Source organism: Heptranchias perlo, chromosome 16 (assembly GCF_035084215.1).
Source record: "Heptranchias perlo isolate sHepPer1 chromosome 16, sHepPer1.hap1, whole genome shotgun sequence".
NCBI classification, from domain to species: Eukaryota; Metazoa; Chordata; class Chondrichthyes; order Hexanchiformes; family Hexanchidae; genus Heptranchias; species Heptranchias perlo.
The window spans coordinates 49,119,631-49,140,853 of NC_090340.1; the positions used below are offsets into that span (position 1 = coordinate 49,119,631).

At 42.4% G+C, this 21,223-nt stretch overlaps 1 protein-coding gene across 1 annotated transcript in view; it reads left to right on the forward strand.

Moving 5' to 3' along the window:
* The window catches only part of LOC137333765 (1-phosphatidylinositol 4,5-bisphosphate phosphodiesterase gamma-2-like), a 159,356-nt gene that overhangs the window by 50,755 nt on the left and 87,378 nt on the right, over positions 1–21,223 (forward strand). Inside the window, exons 2-3 of the mRNA XM_067998097.1 lie at positions 17,842–17,994; positions 20,717–20,810. Coding sequence (XP_067854198.1) covers positions 17,842–17,994; positions 20,717–20,810 — 247 coding nt within the window. The remainder of the gene's footprint in view (positions 1–17,841; positions 17,995–20,716; positions 20,811–21,223) is intronic.

Here is a 21,223-nt window from a genome sequence, read left to right on the forward strand (position 1 = left end):
GCTGCATGCATCGGTATGGGTGGGGTTGAGCGTGAGGGAGATGCGTGGGAGGGTGCGTGTGAGACACAGCCATGAGATTGTGTGAGGATTGGGTTGTGTGGTAGTGTTCGAATGGGAACTGGGGTGGTGAGTATGTGCAGGCAAGGTGAGGATGATAGTTGAGTGGATGTGAGGAGTGATGCGAGAGCATTGTGGCGGCAGTGCAGAAGGAGTTGTGTGGTGGTGGAGGTGATGTGGAAGACGGAGTGTGCGAGAATGCGTAAGTATACTCACTTTGGCTGACCTGGTTAGGTCATTAAATCTCTTCCTGCACTGCACCCAGGTTCTGGACACATTGCCACTGCTGGTGACCTCCTCGGTCACCTCCAGCCAGGCCTTCTTGATGGTGGAGGGAGGGCACTTCCTCCCATCCGATGGGAAAAAAATTTCCCTCGTACTCCTCACCCCATCGAGCAGCACCTGGAGTGAGGAGTCAGAAAACCTTGGAGCAGCCTTGCCTTTGACCTGCTCCATGCTCCTAAATTGGTTGTTTGCTGCAGGAGGAACTTTGGAGGACTGCCCCTTTAAATAGGGCTCCTCTTGCTGACAGCCTGTAATGCGGCTGCGCAGTGCGCCCGCTGCACAGGTCTAGAACGGGAAACCCAGAAGCCAAGGTAAGTGCCTTCAATTAGGCTGCGATCGTGTGCGGAGCACCCCGAATTCACGGGGCGCGTTACTTACGCGCCCAGTCGACCCCCCCCCCCCCCCCCCGCTGCCAACCCGCCTCCCTCCTAAAATCGAGGCCAAAGTCTCTGTACTGCGACCAAGGATCCCCATCCAGACTTGTCATGTGTTCTCTCATTATAGTTGCTGTTTCCTCCTCTAATCTTGCCTCCCCCGCACCCCCCCCCCCCCCAGTTTATCTTCGGAGCAAAATATATTATCTACTTCCTCAGTTGCTGGCACTTTCACCTTGGACTCGGAAAGTTGGAGGCTCATGCCACTCCAGAACTTGAGAACATAATCAAGGCTAACACTGTGTGCAGCACTGAGAGAATGGATGAGTACTTCAACTGAGGTCCCTAGATGGGGCCTCAGTTGAAGTATTCATCCATTCTTTCAGTTCAGATGGACTTAACGAATTCTATGGTACTATTTTAAGAAGACTGGGAATGCCCTATCCAACATTCATCCCTCAACCGGCCCAGCCAGAAAAGATTATTTGGTCATTTATCTCATTTGTTGCTTGTGGAACTTCCTGTGCACATATTGACTGTCGTATTTGCCTACAAGACAATAGCAACTTCACTTCAAAAGTAATTCGTTGTCTGTGAAGCCCTTTTGGATGTCCCAAGAATGCAATATAAATGCAAGTTCTTTTTACAGACCAAAGGGCCTTTCATTCTGCCTTCTCTGAGCCTACTGACCTCTCATCAAATTTAAAACAATTCAAGGATCCAATAAATTTCCTGATCTTGAAACAGGGAAGCATTAGACCTTAAACATTAAAGGGCGATTAAGTGCTGGTAGTCTGATGCTAATTTCAACCACACTGAAGCATGATCAGAAATAACCAGATTTGCCATCTTGATGTGTTTAATTCTTCAACCCCCTCCCCCACTTCATTTCACCTATTGTTTCAGAGACAGAAATATGTCATCCAAGAATAATAATATATAACAGGGAAATGCAGAATATTCCCACCCTTTGGAACATTGAGAGTCACATTTCAACTCCTCAAAAGATGGCCATTTCTTGGCTGAAGTTATCTAATCAATCTAATAGACCGCAATGTACCAGTTTCCAATCTCCATCTCTCCCAGTGGGTGTCCATCATTCCTCAATCTTTCCATTGCACTATTCAACCAGATCTACAATCCTGGTCACATTACATACAATTACATTGTCACATTACATACAATTTCTCCCAACAGTTCAGCAGGAGGAACTGACCCTCCGGTTCCTTCATCTCCTGAAATAATTTTGCCAGCAGTTTCCCCCACTTTTTTAAGTAGTTCTTCTTATCATTTTAACATTACATTCCATAACTAACAATAAAAGTCAGTAAAAAGGAACAAACCTTTTATATTCTATTCTATTCTATATAGTCTGACACAATTGGGTCTTCAGGATGCAGACCAGACAACATGATGTGAACAATGAGCCATTGTTATAAGATGCTGGATTGAATAACAACAACAATTTGCATTTATATAGTGCCTTTAATGCAGTAAAACGTCCCAAGACCCTTCACAGGAGTGATTTTCAAACAAAATTTGACACCGAGCTACACATTGAGATATTAGGACAAAAAGCCTGGTAAAAGAGATAGGTTTTAAGGAGTGTCTTAAAGGAGGAATGAGAGGCAGAGAGGTTTAGGGAGGGAATTCCAGAGTTTAGGGCCTAGGCAGCTGAAGGCACAGCCACCAATGGTGGAGCAATTAAAATCGGAGATGCAGAAGAGGCAAGCATTGGAGGAGCGCAGAAATCTCAGAGGGTTGTAGGGCTGGAGGAGGCTACAGAGATAGAGAGGGGCAAGGCCATGGAGGGATTTGCAAACAAGGATGAGAATTTGAAAATCGAGGCATTGCCAACGTAGGCCTGTGAGCTCAGGTGTGATGGGTGAACAAGGCTTGGTGCGAGTTAGGATACGGGTAGCTGAGTTTTGGATGAGCTCAAGTTTATGGAGGGTGGAAATGGAAGGCTGGTCAGGAGAGCATTGGAATAGCCAAGTCTAAAGGTAACAAAGACATGGATGAGGATTTCAGCAGCAGATGAGCTGAGGCAAGGGTGAAGATGGGTGATGTTACAGAAGTGGAAGTAGGCAGTCTTGGTGATGGAATGGATATGTGGTCGGAAGCTCATCTCAGGGTCAAGTAGGATGCCAAAGTTGCGAATGGTCTGGTTCAGTCTTAGACGGTGGCCAGAAATTGAAACTTAAGTGGTACCACCAATTCACCAGCTAATGGCACATAAATTATAGCCTCACTCTATCCAAATGCCAGTATTGTACTTGGCTAGTGTTCTGATGAATCTGTCCACTTCACAACTTATTTTTTTTACAAGGCATCTCCATTTTAATCAGGATCACTGTCCCAGTTGTGTTTACTTGATCCTGCTGTAAGCTCTTCTCAAGTTCATCCTCTGCATAATCTAATCCATCTATCTCCTGCAAACACATTATCTGAAGGTGAGCAATTTCACAGTCCATCTGCTCCAAGTGATCCAATATCTTATTCTGTTTATTGGAGTGCAAAGCTCTTGCATTTCGAATGAACACCCAATATGAGCAATGCATTTCTTCATTATCCTTTATTCATCTTGGAAATAGCTTCTGAGTATTTGTGTCTTTTGTTAACTCTTTTGATCATTGTTCAGTTCTCTCCTTCACTCTAAGCTTGCACAAAATTTTGTAAATCATCATCAGCTCGGGTACCCGTCACCAGGTACCAGTATCTCCAAAGTACCCTTTCTCTTGTATGGTTCTGCCACCATCTTTCCCTCTCCCCATGGCTTCTCTACACTTAATTTCTCACCGTAATCCTTGTTAGCTTATATTCCAGGTCTTCTTCCCCTCTCTTACTGCTTTCCAGTTTACATATTGCACACCTTATCCCAACAACAAAATGTACATTATAAAAAGATGTGGAATGTAACTTTATAACTCTATTCATGGTGCATACTTACTCATAGTTCACTTATGGAATATAAATCATACACGTCCTATGGATTGTCACAATCTATCCTCCATTTAATCAACTGAAAATTACTTGCTGTCAATGATTCTCACTGGCATGCACACGAAAGGTAGAGATGACTTTAGGTCACTATGATAAAGTGAGTTCTGGAGTCACCTCTGCTTCGGGTAATTATATCCAATACACTTTACCTTTAAGAACTCTGTCATATGAGTCTTATTTTGCATTGAAGGAACAAATTTGAGTTCCTCAAGAGATATTTTGTTAACTGGACTGAAAATCCAGACAACAGAATAGCTGTAACAACAACATGCAGTCGATCTGTTAGGATCAATTTAAGAACAAAATGTATTTTAATGGAGACCGTAGTCATGAGTCTACTATGTGGTACCTTATTGAAGGCCTTTTGAAAATCCAAATATATTACATTGACTGCATTACTCTTGTCTACTCTTTCTGTTACTTCTTCAAAGAATTCAGTAAGGTTGGTCAAACATGACCTACCCTTTTGAAATAAAAGTGCTGACTATCCTGGACTTCTTATCTTTGAACCTGAGGAGATCCTAAAGGTTAGAATAAGAATACAAGAAGGAAAGAAAGGATGGATTGAAAGAAGGCCCTTGTGTCCATCAAACCTGCTCCTTCCATAACCAGTTATAATCTGCCCTATCATAGATTCTACCTCACCCATTTATTCTTCTGACAGAAAATTCTGCCAAAATACTTCCTGATTCCCCAAAATATTAAGCACAACCGACAAATATGTGTCATTCATATTTTTAGAGTCACTAGATAAGGAGAGAAGCAGAAGTGCATGGACCTAGCAGCACTGGGTGGGGGAATTCCATGTCTAGCAGCACAGATTTGTGTCTTTCAATTTTGGCGGGGATTTCTTAGAAAGTCATGATATAGTGTCTCTGTCACTGGTTTTCCACCCATCCTATTTTGAACTACACAGTCCAGCTTTTAAGTGAGTTTGTAAACTACAAAAATAAAACCCAGACAGCGAAAGACTGATTTTAAAAGAAAAATAAATTTGCTTTTGTATCTTTCTATGCAGAGATTACTACGTTTTCAATGTTTTTTTCATCAACAGTCTAGTGAGCATAAGAATTCGAGCTAAGATTCCACAACAAACCGGACAGGAGTAGGATAATGGTGGAGCAGGGTATGAAATCATGGCTCAAGTACTTATGTTTGCTTTGCTGTTGATGAATCTATCTGTCTAACTGTCTGTCTATGTATAGATTCAGCCTCACCTTAGCAGCAGATTAATACATTGTGCGTTATAATAATGGTCCTGTCCTTACAAGACATTGTTTTATCTGACTTGCTATGTGCAATGCCATGAGAGATTTGCTGGTAATATATACAAAACTATTGCCCAGATTCTTCTCTGGGCAGTGATGGTAGCACAACTTTAACAGGCAGGACTTTCACTTGTCTCCCAATTTCTTGGGGCCAGGGTCAATATTATAGTGTAGTTAGGCTCCCAGAAGCTACCTCCTACTACTGTCTGAAAACAAAATGGCTGTGGCATCTGCCACAGTATAGCATGGTCAACCAGATAGGAACAGGAGAAGGCCATCCAGCACTTCGAGACTGTTCCACCATTCAATTAGATCATGGCTGATCTGTACCTCAATACCATTTACCCACCTTTGATCCATATCCCTAGATACCCTAATAAAAAAAATCTGTCAATCCGGCATTCTTAGCCTCCAGTGTTGTTGTGATGCAAATGACAGGCAGTACATCATATGATATAGCCCCTTCATTTGCATCTTATTATAATTTATCTGCCCATATATTGGCAGATGTACTATATGCCTGATATTACTTGCCGAAGCGAAATTGTGTGGCTGAGAGCTGCTCAGTTTTCCTCCACCATCTCATGTAGTTATGCCAGGCAGTCAGTGTAACTACAGAGGAAAATTTGCCTTGGATGTCTTTGTGCATAGATGCCACATTGGAGACATCACACTGCAGATATCACACAATGCCCTGTGCTTTTGAGCAATTCCCTCAATGCCATGGGAGATCCCTAATGTATTTAAGTCTTGCATCTAGTACTTGTCTGTTACACTCTGGGCATCACACATCAGATGCCACACTTCAAAGAATTACACTTTGCTACCAATGCAAAGGTCTAGAATTTCCTGGAGTTCTCCAGCGGGAGATCAGCAAAACTCACAGAGAAATAACGTAAATAGCTAAAATTAGCCATTTACGGCATATCTTCAGGGTTTCCACTGATCATCTGCTGAAGTTATGGTGGGAGATCAGGAGAGCCTTTTTGAAATCCAGGGTCAAAATCTACCTATGTTACATTAAAATTCTGGCATATGGCACACACTTCCTCCGCAAATCTTATTTTGTGTGTCAGGACTCTGAGTTGTATTTTTATGTCAACATTTAACATTGAAAATCCCTATGTAATCATTTACAATGGGAAAACTTAATCTAAGCATGTAGACATTGCCACCACTCCAAATGTGCAACAACAGGAGCTGAAGGATGAAAGGATGTGTTCCCTCAACCTGTGAGATTGTGAGAGTTTCTTTTCTTTTTCCAAAAGACTTTGAAAGGAAGTAGAGATTGAATTATTAAAACACCTGTGAACAGCAGGATGTGTGATTGTGACGATTAGGAAATAAACCAAAGATTGTTTGCAAAGAATGGATTGCTGTTTATTACTGTTTAAAAATTCAATTTCACCTCTCCTTCGAAACTCCCACTTTTGAGGCTTAAGGAATTTTAAAATATATTTGTTTCCATAGTTTCTATACTTAAATAATGAACCCTTAAGTGTTTCTTGAAAATTTTTGTTTGTTCCTGGAGATTGTATAAGTCAGCAAACTCACCAGTAACATGCTAAAAATGTTGTTTCTGTGTTCCAGGCACAAGCCAGGAGTGCAAATCTGGAAATCCCCCCCACCTCCAGCCCATAATTTTCTGTCCATTAATTTTAAGAAGCAGAAAATTTATCCTTAAATGCCTTAAATCAGGAACGTAAAGACAAAACCCAGCTGATGATGGGGAAAGTGACTGGGGTACCTGAGGGAGCGAAAGGGGCAGCGGACAGGTTGGGTGAGGGGGTAGCAGGCAGTATTATGGTGGACCGAAGTAGGGGGGATGAGACCTGATGGTTCTAAAAGAGCCAATGACAGCTTAGGTCCTTTCCTCCTCGGCTCCCCTCCTCCACAAGGAAGCTTGACTCTGTTCCCATCCAAAACTGCTAGATCCCAGCAAACCTCAATACTCCCAAACTCTGGTTTCCCAGTGCTCCAAAATTCCCATCCCTAGTTCTCCTGGACTCCAGGTCAATCTTCCCCAAACATCCTCCCCTGACTCCCATATCCTTCAGTATTCACACTGGAGTTTTCTCCTTGGAAGCAACCTGGAAGTTGCACCCGAAATTGCGCTGGAAGCTGCACCCATTTTGCCGATGTCATGTTACACCCAAGCGTCCTCCCAATCTCATTAGAATATGCCAGAACTTAAAATGGGCATAAATCAGCATAAGTAATCGAGGCCCAAGGAAACGCTGAGCCCACACCAGCATATTTTTTCTTTGAATTTCAAAATTAAAAGTTTCAACACATTTCACTGTCATTCATATACACCAGACATAGCATTTTTAAGTACCTGCAATCAGGGTAGCTTTTCAATTTTTAATGTGACTTATATCTTGCCATTAAACTGCATTCAAAGAAACCAATAATAAAGTGCAGGCTTCATGGAGGATAAATTTGTAAAAACGGTCAAAAAAAATTGCAATTAAAAGACCAGAAAGATGACTTTTGTTTGCTGCTGTGCCTGAAAATCTGGTCGCAATGTTGAGAGATCCCCGAACAAGCATAATTGGAGGATATTCGCATTTGAGAGTCAGGGACGTGGCCAGTTTTGTGGGCGGAGATTTGTTCGGATGGAAGGTTTGATGGACGGACATAAAAGATCGAGGAGACTTGGGCATATTGTAGTTACGCCCCTAACTCACTTACTCAAAATTCTGCCACCTCTTAAACCATAAAATTGGTTTGTGCCCAGATTATGTGTGTGTCTGGGCGCAAATGTGGAGGAAACTCCAAGCCCAAAAACGTTCTCCATATCTCATACTATCTGTGAGTAACACCACAAGAAATTTGCTAGTACTTTAGAAATTTCCACACACTGCACTGAATAAAGTGGATTGTTCAGTCCAAAACCTCACGAATGGGAATCCTCATCCCACCCTCTGCCCTGTCCTGTCCGTATTTGACCCCTGTCCAGTTATGATCTGATCAAGGCAAAAGGTAGGAAACTCTACTTGTCATTATGTTTTCCAGCATCAAGAAAAACCTTGTAACACCTTTTCCTTGGAATTAATTGACCCCAGAGGCCAAGAAATATGCAGAAACCTAGCTTTTAATGAACAACAGATCTCAGCTCCGTATTTACTTTTATGTACAGGCTCTACTGAAAACTGACTCTCTAGCTCCCTCTATGTTGTAAAACAGAAGCTATAGAATCCATACAATGCCAGAGGACAATATTTTGATATTAGCAAAAGTCTGTTTAAACTCTGTCTTTTTCCAGCTACTGGTTTTTAGAAATATTCTTAGTTTTTTTTATGTGAAGCTTTTAAAGTTATGTTTCAGTGCACCACTTCCTGATCTCAGGGGAAATGTTTTAGTTTTGTATCAGCAGTTCTAGAATGCAGTCTTGTAAAACACTGTTCGGCCAAAAATTCGATGGAGCCACACCTGTTTTACAGGGGTAAAATGGGCGGCTTTGCATCCAATATGGCGTACGCGTGCTCTTTCCGTGTCTGAAGTGCACCGCCCGACTGCCCACCTTATTGTGGAGCCGGGAGGAGCAGGATATGGGCACGATCCAGTTTCTAGGCCATTGAGTCAATGTTTAATTGAAAGCTGTATTAATTTTAATCTTGTCAGTCCCTGATAAAGTAAATCAAGGTTAGCTAAGGAGATTGAAGTTTATCTGAAAATATGTAATATGTTACTGTAGAAACATCCATAAATCTTTGTTATCTGCAGAGAGGTGTGGATAAGTGCTCCTTCACTCACTGCGCTGTGTAATTTCACCATTATATGCACTAAAGCAATGTTTTTTCTTCGTTTCGTTATTTTGTGAGACCTCCACAACCAGTCCCCGAGTTGCTATTTTAAGTGTCGGTGAATGTTGTAATGTCTATTGTACTTCCTGTATTCTTGATATGGACGTTGGGAAAATTCACATTTTGCACGTCTGTTATTCAGATCCTCTAAAACCAAAAGTGAAAATCGTAGCTCTTTTACCCATGTTTGTCAAAGAATTCTTCAGTCTTTTACCACTGTTTCTCCTCTGATAAGGTGAATAGGTAAAGAGATCCACTTTGTGACAGTGCAGTCCTTTGCATGAACACCTAAGGTAGGGCTTGGCCAAATGCACCTGAATCACAAGGCCACAATTACTCTTCCTAATAGACTATCAGGAGTGCATTCCCTTTATTGCCCACCGACTGGATGAGAACGTTTCATACATACCCGGATTTTCAGGATGTAAATACCCCTGTGAAGGTGTGATTTATCTACCACATTTATGACAACTTTATCATTGTGGCTCCAATTACTGCACTGTTATTGTAGGGAGACAGATGGCAAAGTAGCTAGGATGGTAACACACATGCTTAGAATGACATTATGTCACTTTGCATTTGGGCGTAGGCATTTTGTTTAAAGAGACATGCAGCTGAGCGCAAAGTGTCTGATCACTTTCACCCAAAGAGTAGTGGAATAAGGGAAATCCTTCAACGAAGACAATATGAAGTGGGGATTGGGACTAATTGGATAGCTCTTCCAAAGAGCCAGCACAGGTACAATGGGTCGATTGGCCTCCTTCTGTACTGTATGGTTCTATGATTCTATTCTAAATTAAATGTATATGCACACACATATACATCAATTGGGGAGCATTGTAATAGTTTATACTTTGTAGGACAGGATCAAAAATGGAATAGTAGATCCACATCATACAAGAATGGCACTAGACTCAATGTTGGCTAAGTTCCCAATGGGAAATCCTTTTGCCCTGTGTCATTGTATTGTCTTTGCACTGAATCTACTGGATCAATTGAGATTTTCTGAGCTCTATAGAGTGGAGAACTATGAAATTCTAGGTGTGATTTAAATCTTACCACTGTGGCAGGCACACAGAATCAAATATACATTTCCTTACCACTGGTCTTTGTAATAACAAAAGCTTTGTAACAGTGCCTAACTAATTCTGACCTCCTGGAACCAGTGTTGTTTTTTCACTCTAAAATTTGCTATTAAAATTTCCCCATGATTTGCACAGAGGTACTCTGAGCGAAAAGAACCAAATCCAATTTGTGAGAATAAATTTGCATTATTACAGGGCTGCACGTAATATACTTCACTATATCCCGACCTCTTTTGCATAGAACCCTTATGGTTACCTGAATTTCTTAAAATGTTCTTATTTAACGAATCAATTAAACAAATAGTAGCCAATATGTGGAAGATCTTTACAGGTGTCACAAAATAATTCTATTTTTCCTTGCCTTGTCCCATATCTCTGGTCTTTCTTTGTGCAGCATCAATATTTATCTATATGTTTATCTATATGTCCCATATTGAAACAGAACCTAATTATTTTTACCTCTTCAAAATGCAAATTTTCAGCACTGCTGAGTATGGTGGGGAAACGAGTTGGGGCAATGCAACTATCTGTGCACCTGACTTAGTGTTTTTGGGGGAGAATTTCCAAGGGAATCACCTGCTCTCACGTTTTAGCTTTGGCAGAAAACCCTGCAGACACTGCAGAAATGGCCATTCATGTTGTTTCTCCAGGATTTCCACCAATCTGCAGTCTAAGTTACAGTGGTAGAAATTTCAGGAGTGTGTCAGTAAAGCGGAAAGCAATGGAAGTGAAAATTGGACGGTTTGTCTGCAGTCAAAATGCAATCAAATTAGAATGATAATAGAAACTGCCTGTCTACCTTTCTTACTATTTGTATTTGTATCTTTAGTTCTGTCTCTCTCTCTCTCTTTCTCTCTCTCTGTCCCCCTCTGTCTCACAAGTTTAATAAATTAGAATCTCTCGGGGTAATATTCAACTTCAACGCCTGGGTGATAACCTGGAGGAACGGATCACACACCCATTGTAGAACCCTCTCCATCCCCCCCCCCCCCCATATCATTTTAATTCCGTTGTAATTAATGGTGCGGGTTCTACTGAGGGTGGACAACCCGCTCAATCAGGTTACTGCCCAGGTAGCACTTGAAAGTTACTCCCTTTGTTTCACAGACATAAACTATTAGCATTGGCCTTTTCTAACTGTCCACAAAACGTAGGCGAGGTAATTAACTGAAAATTGAAGTAACATTACGTGAAGGACAACTCACTCTTTCTCCCTCTCACCACTCCTCTCTCTCTTTCTCTCTCTGACCCCAGTCTCTCTCAACCCCTCTTCTGACACCAGTCTCTCTCTCTGACCCCAGTCTATCTCTTTCTCTCTCTATCTCACTTTATCTCAGTTTATACAACAGAAAACAAAAACTATAAAAGGTGTGTAATTTTTCACACTAAACCTTTAAAAAAAATCGCTCAATATGAATTTTACCTTATAATATTTAGAATTTTTGAGCAAAAACTGCTCAAAGCTAAAGAAAAACATATTCCTCCATATAGCTGTGGGAAATTAGGGACACGGCACGTGTTCAGGCCGCACAATCCAAATTCAACTCACAGGGTGAAATTGATCTTCTAAAATAGCATACGAGCAGCAGAGTTTTGGATGAGCTAAATACTGCATTAATGATATGTAGTAACATACATTCAAATCTAGTCTTGAATCTCGCCTTGACCCTTCCCATCCCATTAACAACACCGCAAGATCCCCATGATATGTTGCTACTTTAGGGTTTGGGACAAATCTTCATTATTCCGGTGTGGGAAATGTTGGTAAGAAAATTGTATCAATTTATATGATGCTACCTAAGCCAATTCAGTAATAATGTTAATAATTCTGCCATTTACAGTCATCCTTAGGTCCTTTTATTGGTATTTTGTGATCTGAGTGAAAGAGAAACAGACACTTCAGGTGGTGTCATTGTGGAGGTTTCCAGTTCTGGTCAGTAAAAAAACAATTGCTTTGAAGAAACAAAGGCTTGCGCTGGCCTTGGGTGTAAGCCTAGAGAAAAGACGGAAATGATACAGAACACATCATCATTTGAGTAATACAGGCAGGAAAAGTCATGCTGTAAACCGAACTGTGTGTTCCCCAAACTGCAGACACTGAGCATGTAAGATTGATAGCAGGTTTACATGTCTACAAGGCAAAATAAATGAATGTCCTCCCTCACCCCATCCTACTTCTATAAGGAAGTGCACTGCCTCACAGTTGTGACTTTTGTGGCACAAACCACTTCCTTGTGCTCTTCCTAGTACAGTTCTTCATGCATGCATTTCTTATCTGCTGCAACATTCAAGCTTTATTTTAGCAGCATTTTTTTTAAGTGTTTATTGCAACGCCTATATGAGCAAAACCAATCGAACTTGAAATGAGTTTGCAACTTTTTCATATGAATTTAAACGGACGCTGGGATATCTGCTATCATTAGGACTTCTTTTCCGGCTTGCAATTATTTTGCAACTTGCAGGGTGCAAATGTTTCATCAGGATCCAGTTTCATGAGAAAAAAACTGTGGTTAGATTCACCGTGTGGCTGAAATAATAGGACCAAGATATTAAAGCACAAGGTGATTTTGGAGTCCTTTGATGCAATGACAATCCCCCTATTTCATAATGAACCCTATTCACATGTTATGGCCCAGTAATAACACAGACAGTTCAGGTAAAACCATTTTAACCTTTAATTGAGGGTTAACATTTTTGTTCTGCCTGTTTGGTGTTGACAGTTAGATATTTTGAATTTAAATTAAGAATTGCATTTATATAACGCCTTTCATGATCTTGAAGCATCACAAAGTGCTTCACAGCCAATGAAATGGCTTTGAAGTGGAGTTACTGTTGTAATGTAGGAAACCAATTTGGCACAGCAAGATCCTACAAACAGCAATGAAATAAATGACTAAATCATCTGTTTTAGGTATTATTTGAGGGATGAATGTTGGCCTGGACACCAGGAGAACCCCCCTTCTGTTTTTTGAATAGTTCTGTGGGATCTTCTATCTCAACCTGAGAAGGCAGACAGGACCTCAGTTTAATGTCTCATCCAAAAGATGGCACTTCCAATGGTACATCACTCCCTCAGTACAGCACTGAAATACTGAATATACTCAAGTCTTTGGAGTGGGGCATGAACGCAGGACCTTCTGACTCAAGACGTGAGTGCTACAATTTAGCCAAGATTGACAACTTTATTCTCAGAACATTGGAGGCAATTTTAACCTACCCTAACCAGTGGGAATGGGGTGACTGCACAGTTAAAATTGCTTCCAGAAAATTACTGCCCTGTCCCGCTCCATTCTTCCCGCCACCATGGACGTTTTGTTTAGACAGCGAGGTGCCCGCCTGACTCAGGCAGGAGTCTCATTAATACATGCAAAATGGACAGAAATGGAGAACAAAGTTAGAGCACATGTAATATACTGGCATGGATGAGAACTGGTTAACAGACAGAAAACAGAGAGAAGGAATAAACAGGTCTATTTCAGTTGGCAGACTGTGACTAGTGGGGTACCGCAAGGATTGGAGCTTGGGCCCCAACTATTCACAATCTATATCAATGATTTGGATGAGGGGACCAAATGTAATATTTCCAAGTTTGCTGATGATACATAACTAGGTGGGAATGTGAGTTGTGAGGAGGATGCAAAGAGGCTTCAAGGGGATATAGACAGGCTAAGTGATTGGGCAAGAACATGGCAGATGGAATCTAATGTGGAAAAATGTGAAGTTCTCCACTTTGGTAGGAAAAACAGAAATGCAGAGTATTTTTTAAATGGTTAGAGATTGGGAAATGTTGATGTTCAAAGGGACCTGGTGTCCTTGTACATTAGTCACTGACAGCTAACATGCAGGTGCAGCAAGCAATTAGGAAGGCAAATGGTATGTTGGCCTTTATTACAAGAGGATTTGAGTACAGGAGTAAAGATGCCTTACTGCAATTATATAGGGCCTTGGTGAGTCCGCACCAGGAGTATTGTGTACAATTTTGGTCTCCTTACTTAAGAAAGGATATACTTGCCATAGAGGGAGTGCAACGAAGGTTCACCAAACTGATTCCTGGGATGGCGGGATTGTTGTATGAGGAGAGACTGAGTAGACTAGGCCTGTATTCTCTAGAGTTTAGAAGAATGAGAGGCGATCTCATTGAAACATACAAAATTCTTACAGGGCTCAACAGGGTAGATGCAGAGAGGATGTTTCCCCTGGCTGGGGAGTCTAGAACCAGGGGTCACAGTCTCCTAATAAGGGGTAGGCCATTTAGGACTGAGATGAGGAGAAATTTCTTCATTCAGAGGGTGGGGAATCTTTGGAATTCAGAGAGCTGTGGAAGCTCAGTCATTGAGTACATTCAAAACAGAGATTAGTAGATTTCTAGATATTAAAGGCATCAAGGTAGATGGGGATAGTGCAGGAAAATGGCGTTGAGGTAGAAGATCAGCCATGATCTTGTTGAATGGTGGAGCAGGCTCGAGGGGCCGGATGGTCTACTCCTGCTCCTATTTCTTATGTTCTTACGTTCTTATGTTCTTAAATGGACACCAGGTCAGACCAGTTTGAGATCACCTTCAGTAGCTCCTATGGTGAAACATCTCACCAACCCTCACTATCCAAGTTAGCACATGAAGAACGATTGCTTGATTGAGGTAGCATGGGATTGCCACTACCCATGGAACCTTACCCAGGAACTGCAGCAAACTTCATAAAATAAATTGAAGATCAACAATTAATAGCTTCTGTTGCAATGCATTGCTTTGATGTCTAAAATGACAATATGGTAGTCTCCAAGCATGTTGCCCTTTGCTGCGAACAATTTGCAATGCTGGATTCACGGCCAGATTAATTAATATTCATTTTGCTTTTCAACAACAACAACTTGCATTTATGTTGCACCTTTAATATAGAAAAATGCCCAAAGCACTTTGCAGAGGCATAAAAAACAAAAAAATAGATGCCAAACTAAAAAAGGTGACCAAACATTTGGTCAAAGAGGTGGGTTTTACTGAGGGCCTTAAAGGAGGAGGGGCAGAGGGGTTTAGGGATTGAATCCAGAGCTTGGGTCCTATGCAGTTGAAGGCTGCCATTGATGGGGAAAGGGAGTCAAAGCAGAATCTTCAAGGTAAGCCAAGTTTTCACTTTTCCCGTTGCACTGCATGTGCAGCTGGGTGGTTCTTTTAGGAACATAGGAACAGGAGTAGGCCATTCAGCCCCTCGTGCCTGCACCGCCATTTGATAAGATCATGGCTGATCTGTGATCTAACTACATATACCTTCCTTTGGCCCATATCCCTTAATACCTTTGATTGCCAAAAAGCTATCTATAGTTTTGGATTTGGCTACAATTTGAATTATGTTCCACCGGAGGTTGTTTATTCACTTCTAGTTTGAATAGCAGTGAACATTGAAACACAGGGAAGCCCTATCATTTCCCTGACAGACCAAAATATTTCTTTGTAATCTGACTTTCAGACTTGGTTGTCTATCGTGCACTGATTAAATCAGCAATGGGCTCAGTCTTTATAGAAATCTACTTACGTCAGAAATTTGTGTACGTTTGTTTAATAAATATAGTTTGTAAACTTGAACCTGATCATCCTGCATACTATTGTGGGTGTTGAGGACTTAATACAATCATGTCGCATTTTATTGCAGCCCATTGGCCAATGACGGCTAATAACCACCATGCTAATGAAATAACTTTGACCTCTGTTGTGCATTTAATGTGCCATCTTGTTGAAGAGATAGGGGCGTTCAGATGTAAAGTAGTTCATGTATTCCAAATTAAAATAATTGTAAATAAATTCAAAATAATGTAATCTAGGCAATTTTGGATATGTAATTCTCTTACAGGGCTCAATTTTCAAAGTGAAAAACAGGTGGGTTGGGGGTGGGGGGGCATTGAAAATTGCCACCATTGCAGACCCGCCTCCAACCCGCCCATTTCCGGTTTTCACTGGGGCGGGAAGAGGGGCGGGCAACCAACCCCCTCCCAGGAGGGAAGTCAGGCCTTAAAACCTTTCAAGGAGGTTTTGGGCCTCCATTTTTCTGGACTTCCCAATTTCAACCCTGGGGACGGCGGGGATTCCCGGGCCTTCTCTTTTATGCCTCGTGAAAGGAGGCGAGAAGGCCCAAGACTAATAGGTAGATGCTTAGAACGGCACAGCTTTTGGCCCGGAGGAGCAGGAGTGCTTCCCTCAGGCCCAACAAGCCTACCTGCACACCGACCCCCCCCCCTCCCCCCCCCTCCCCCCCCCCCTCCCCCCCCCTCCCCCCCAACGATCGTGGATCCCCGGCCCCGATCCTCCCCCTCAACGATCGCGGACCCCTGCAATGACCCCCAATCCCGACAACTGCCCCCCCGTGACTGACCCCCGATCCCTCCCCCCATGACACATGACCCCCGTGCCAACCTGTGCCCACCCATGGCCCCCCTGTGGGGCCCCCCCTCCCCACCCCATCCATGCAAACAAAGACTTACTTGAACATGCCCTCTCCCTGGCTGGTCACCCGTTGACTGAGACCAGCCTGTCATTCAGGCCGGTCAGTCAGACGGGAAACCGGCAAAAAAAAAGATGTCCTTACATCAAAATCGTAAGGATATCCAGGAAACCCGTACTAATCCCGGCTCGGTTTCAAAATTGAGCCCATAATCTTATAATCCCATCTCCAGGTGCTTATGATGCTAGAAAGTGCTGGTTATGGTAGTTAGGATTCCCTGATGACAGGAGGCAGTTTTTACAGTAGGTGACAGAATACAACAGAAGTCATGATGAAAGTCCTTATTCCACATCACATGACAGGAAGGACCAGTGATACAGAAATATTTCTCACTGTGGGTTGGGGAGTGGTGTGGTGGTGGTGATGGCGGGCTGGAGAATTGTTCCTGTTGCTGTGTACATCAAAATTGTAAAGATATACTTGAATATATTTACTATGTTGCCATTTGCAGTGACTGGAGAATTTCTTTCCCCCATGTGTTACGGAAATGAAACAGGTGCTATATATTTATAGTTTACTGCATATTATATTTTCAGGTCTGTTCTTAACTAAATTTTAAAATGTACATTTTTGAAAGGCTTAAAGCTTTAACTCTAGCTTCAGAGGTACAATGAATCCTTTCCTCGTGTGAGACCATTACATGCCTGTGAAACTCTGCAGATAATGGAGGATGGCCATGTGATTACTTGGTGTCACTGTCTCACTGTCCTCACTCAGGTCACACATTCCTGGATGTGAAAGAAGCCTGAGATCGCAAACGATGCAAACATTGACTGCAGGCACAGAATCTGCTGGAACTCTGTTCCACAAGATACTCGGACTCATGTTCTCATCAATGAGTATTTCTTCCCCACAAACGAGAGCGGCTCAGATTGTTCTAGAAAGCATGGTCATTCTACATAGGGAGAGCGAGAAAATCAGAGGGCATCTTCTAATGGTCAATTACAAAACCACAGAGACAGAAGGCTGGGAGAAGGGCACAATTCTGACCTCTTGTTCAGGAAATGGCACATGGCATAGAGGAAAACTTAAAGCAGAAAAATAATGTTCTAAGGGGAAAAAAGTCAATCGAATGTTTTTGAAATGTGCAACATGAGCAGCAGGTACAAGTATAAACTGAATATTTCAGTAATTTTTGAAAAACAAATCATCTAAATTAAGATTAAAGCAATACTGTCTCTTTAATGGAAATCCTAGCTCCATTTGTATTGCATCTATTCAAAAGACTCATCAGTAGACTGAGTGCATTAGTACAATATCATTGTTTTTCTTCAACATGCTATCTGTAATCAATAACATTAAGCATGTCCTGTGGATGAATGGCAAAGTCCATTTGTCTGCTGTTTGTCTTCACTGACCGTTTGTGACTGCTGTTGATTCCTGCGTCCTCTTCGATATCCTGGTAGCTGTGAAATGTTATCTGCCAAAGTCAGTATGCAGCACCTCATATAAATATTTTGTTTGCTTTTAGTTGATTTACGAGAGATCAAAGAAATCCGCCTTGGGAAAAACTCGAAGGACTTTGAGCAGATTTCAAAAGAACAAAAAGACAAATATAGCGATGATGCCTGCTTCACGGTGCTCTACGGTTCTGAGTTTGTACTCAACAATCTCAGTTTGGCAGGTGGGTACTACAACTGGTACAAAAAATTCACCAGCCCTGTCAGCATTCCTGCTCTTTGGGTCAGTGCACTTACCAGAAACCTGAATCCACTCTCCATTTTGAAGATTAAAACTAAATTGTCATCAAAACGTTCTGTTAGAGAGAACAGAAACTTCAGAATGAAAAACATGGCAACAATTTGGAAGGGAGGTGTTATCCAAAATGAAAGCAATCCTGAGGAGATCTAACATGATTTTCCTAAAAATGTGCAATTTCACTGATGTGAATCTACGCATCTGGAGTACTGCGTCGCATCTGGAGTAGGATATATTAGTCTTGGAGGGGGTGTGGCCCAGATTCACCAGAAAGACACCAGGGCTAAAAGGGTTAAATTAAGAGGCCAGGTTGCATTGACTGGACGTGTATTCCCTTACGTATAGACGATTAAGAGGTAATCTAATTGAGGTGTTTAAGATTATTAAAGCATTTGATAGGGTAGATAGAGAGAAACTATTTCCTCTGGTGGGGGGGGTCCAGAACAAGGGGACATAACATTAAAATTAAAGCATGGCCGTTCAGGAGTGATGTCAAGAAGTACTTCTTCACACAAAGGGTAGTGGAAATCTGAAACACTCTTCCCCAAAAAGCTGTTAAGGCTAGGTCAGTTGAAAATTTCAAAACTAAAAGTGATAGATTTTTGTGAGCTAAGGGTTTCAAGGGATGTGGAACCAAGGCGGGAGTTAAAATACAGATCAGCCATGATCTAATTGAATAGTGGAACAGGTTCTTGGGGCTGAATGGCCTACTCCTGTTCCTATGATCTAGATTGCAATTTGAAGCTGGAAAGGGTGGCACAGTGGGTTAGCACACTTTCACTTTTAGGCTCCTGTAAGGAAACCAGGCATGAGCCTCTCTTCATGCTAAAACATTAGTCCAACCGTCACAGTCTACAGAACCTAAGCTGTTGTGGCTGTACTTGGTGTTCATTATTTTGAAATGAACAAGGCACTAACTTCACAAAATGGGATAAGTGAGATACCTGTGTTACCTATGTTCTACTGGTGGGCGAGGTAGTGCTTCGGTTATATCAAGGACAAGCTGTACTAGAATCCAAGGCCCCAGAGGATGACAGAAATTCAATGTGTTCATAGGCACTATTTTAAAAGGGGAAAACGGGTGGATTTGGGGCGGGGGGGCATTCAAAAGCGCAACCATTTAGGACCCGTCTCCAACCTGCCGACTTCCGGCTTTCACCGGGGCGGGACGAGGGGTGGGCGACCAACCCACTACCAGGAGTTGGGTTGGTGATTAAAACCTTTCAAGGAGGCTGTGGGCCTCCATTTTTCCAGAGTTTCCAGTTACAACTCCTGGGGGCTGGGATTCCCGGGCCTTCTCTTCTACGCCACGTGAAAGTAGGCAAGAAGGCCTGAAACTAACAGGTATGTGCCATTCTGGCACAGATTGTGGGCTCGGAGGAGCAGGAGTGCTTTCCCCAGGCCTAACAAGCCTACCTGCAGCGACCACCCAACAATCGCTGCCGGCCCCCCCCCCCCCCCAACCCTGGATCTCCAACCCCTCCCCCCTGATCACCAACCCCCCCCCCAAACAATCGTGAACCCCGATCTCCGAAACCCCCCCCCCCAACAATCGCAGACCCCCGCGATGATCCTCAATTTCCCCCTGCTCAACGATAGGGGAGACCCGATCCCAAGACCCCCCCCCCCCCCCCCGTGACTGATCCACGATCCCTCCCCCCATGACTGACTCCCTTCCCCCCCCCGTGACCCCCATGCCCACCAGTGCCCATTTGCTACAACATGCCAACTGGTGCCCCTGTGCCCCCGTACCCACCCATCCCCCCTCCCCCCATCCATACAAACAAAGACTTACCTGAAGACTTACCTGAACAAATTCACTCCCTGGCTGCTCTCCCGTCCAACTGAGACCAATCTGTCAATCAAGCTGGTCTCAGTCGGATGGCAAACCAACAAAACAAAAAGGTGCCGTTATGTCAAAATCGTAAGGACGTCCGGGAAACCCGTACTTCCGGGTTTCCCGTCCGCAGTTTGACCCCCGCCGCCCCCTTCCCGGCTCAGGATCAAAATCATGCCCCATATGGCCGAGATTAGGGCAGCGGATGTAAGTCCCACCCTGATCCTGTGGGAGCAGGCTTTGGAAAATCCAGCCTTTTTACTCCACAATTAAGGTACAGTGGACCTCTCAATGATATCACACAATCTTTTTTTCTATTTGTTCATGGGATGTGGGCGACGCTGGCAAGGCCAGCTTTTATTGCCCATCCCTAATCTAATCTCTGAAAAAGTATAAGTCATTCATGATTCCCCCAGAAAGGAAAGAAAGAGCTTGCATTTATATATCACCTTTCACAACCTCAGGCCACCCCAAAGTGCTTCACAGCCAATAAAGTACTTTTGAAGTGTTTCCTTGAAGGAAACATGGCACCCAATTTGTGCAATGAACGGTCCCACAAATAGCAATGAGATAAATGACCAGATTATCTGTTTTAGGGATGTTGGTTGTTATTGAAAACATATATAAAGCACTCTGCAAAAATCTTGTATCCTTAATAACAGTTATTTTACAGTTTCTAAAGATACTATAATAAAGGAGTCCATTGTACATTGCTGTTTCTATTGTCTTTAAAATAGTTCCTATCCTATAAATGAACTGACTGACTGAGACTGGTAACCAACAGTTTCACAGTTGTTTTCTATTCTTGTAGCTAATTCAAGGGAAGAAGCTTCCAAATGGTTAAAGGGACTGGAAATTCTGTACAAAGAGGCTCAAAATGCACCAACCCCATTACTGGTGGAAAGGTAAAGGAACCCATGTCTGATTTCCATTTAATTTGCTTTACCCATTCTGCAATTAGTTGTCATTCTAGACAGACAAATTTGAAGAAATATCAAAATACTAAATACACAAATGTTATTTAAATAAGCAATTAGTGCATTGGAGGCTGATATTCTTTTACATATAACTATAGATTGATGGTAATTTTAAAAAATGCAATCATGTTAGAAACATTTCAAAGAACTCTCCTTAAATATTGTTAAGATTTCCAGGAAATGGTGCAAGCAATCAGTTGCTGTTCGACACTGCACTACTTTTTACTGCAGTTAGTTCTCATGTTCTGTCAACATTAATGAGCTGCTGGAGCTTCACCTCTGTGCCTTATGACACAATTAGGCTTGGATTACCACCTTGTAATTTGCTGCCAGTAGTCTAT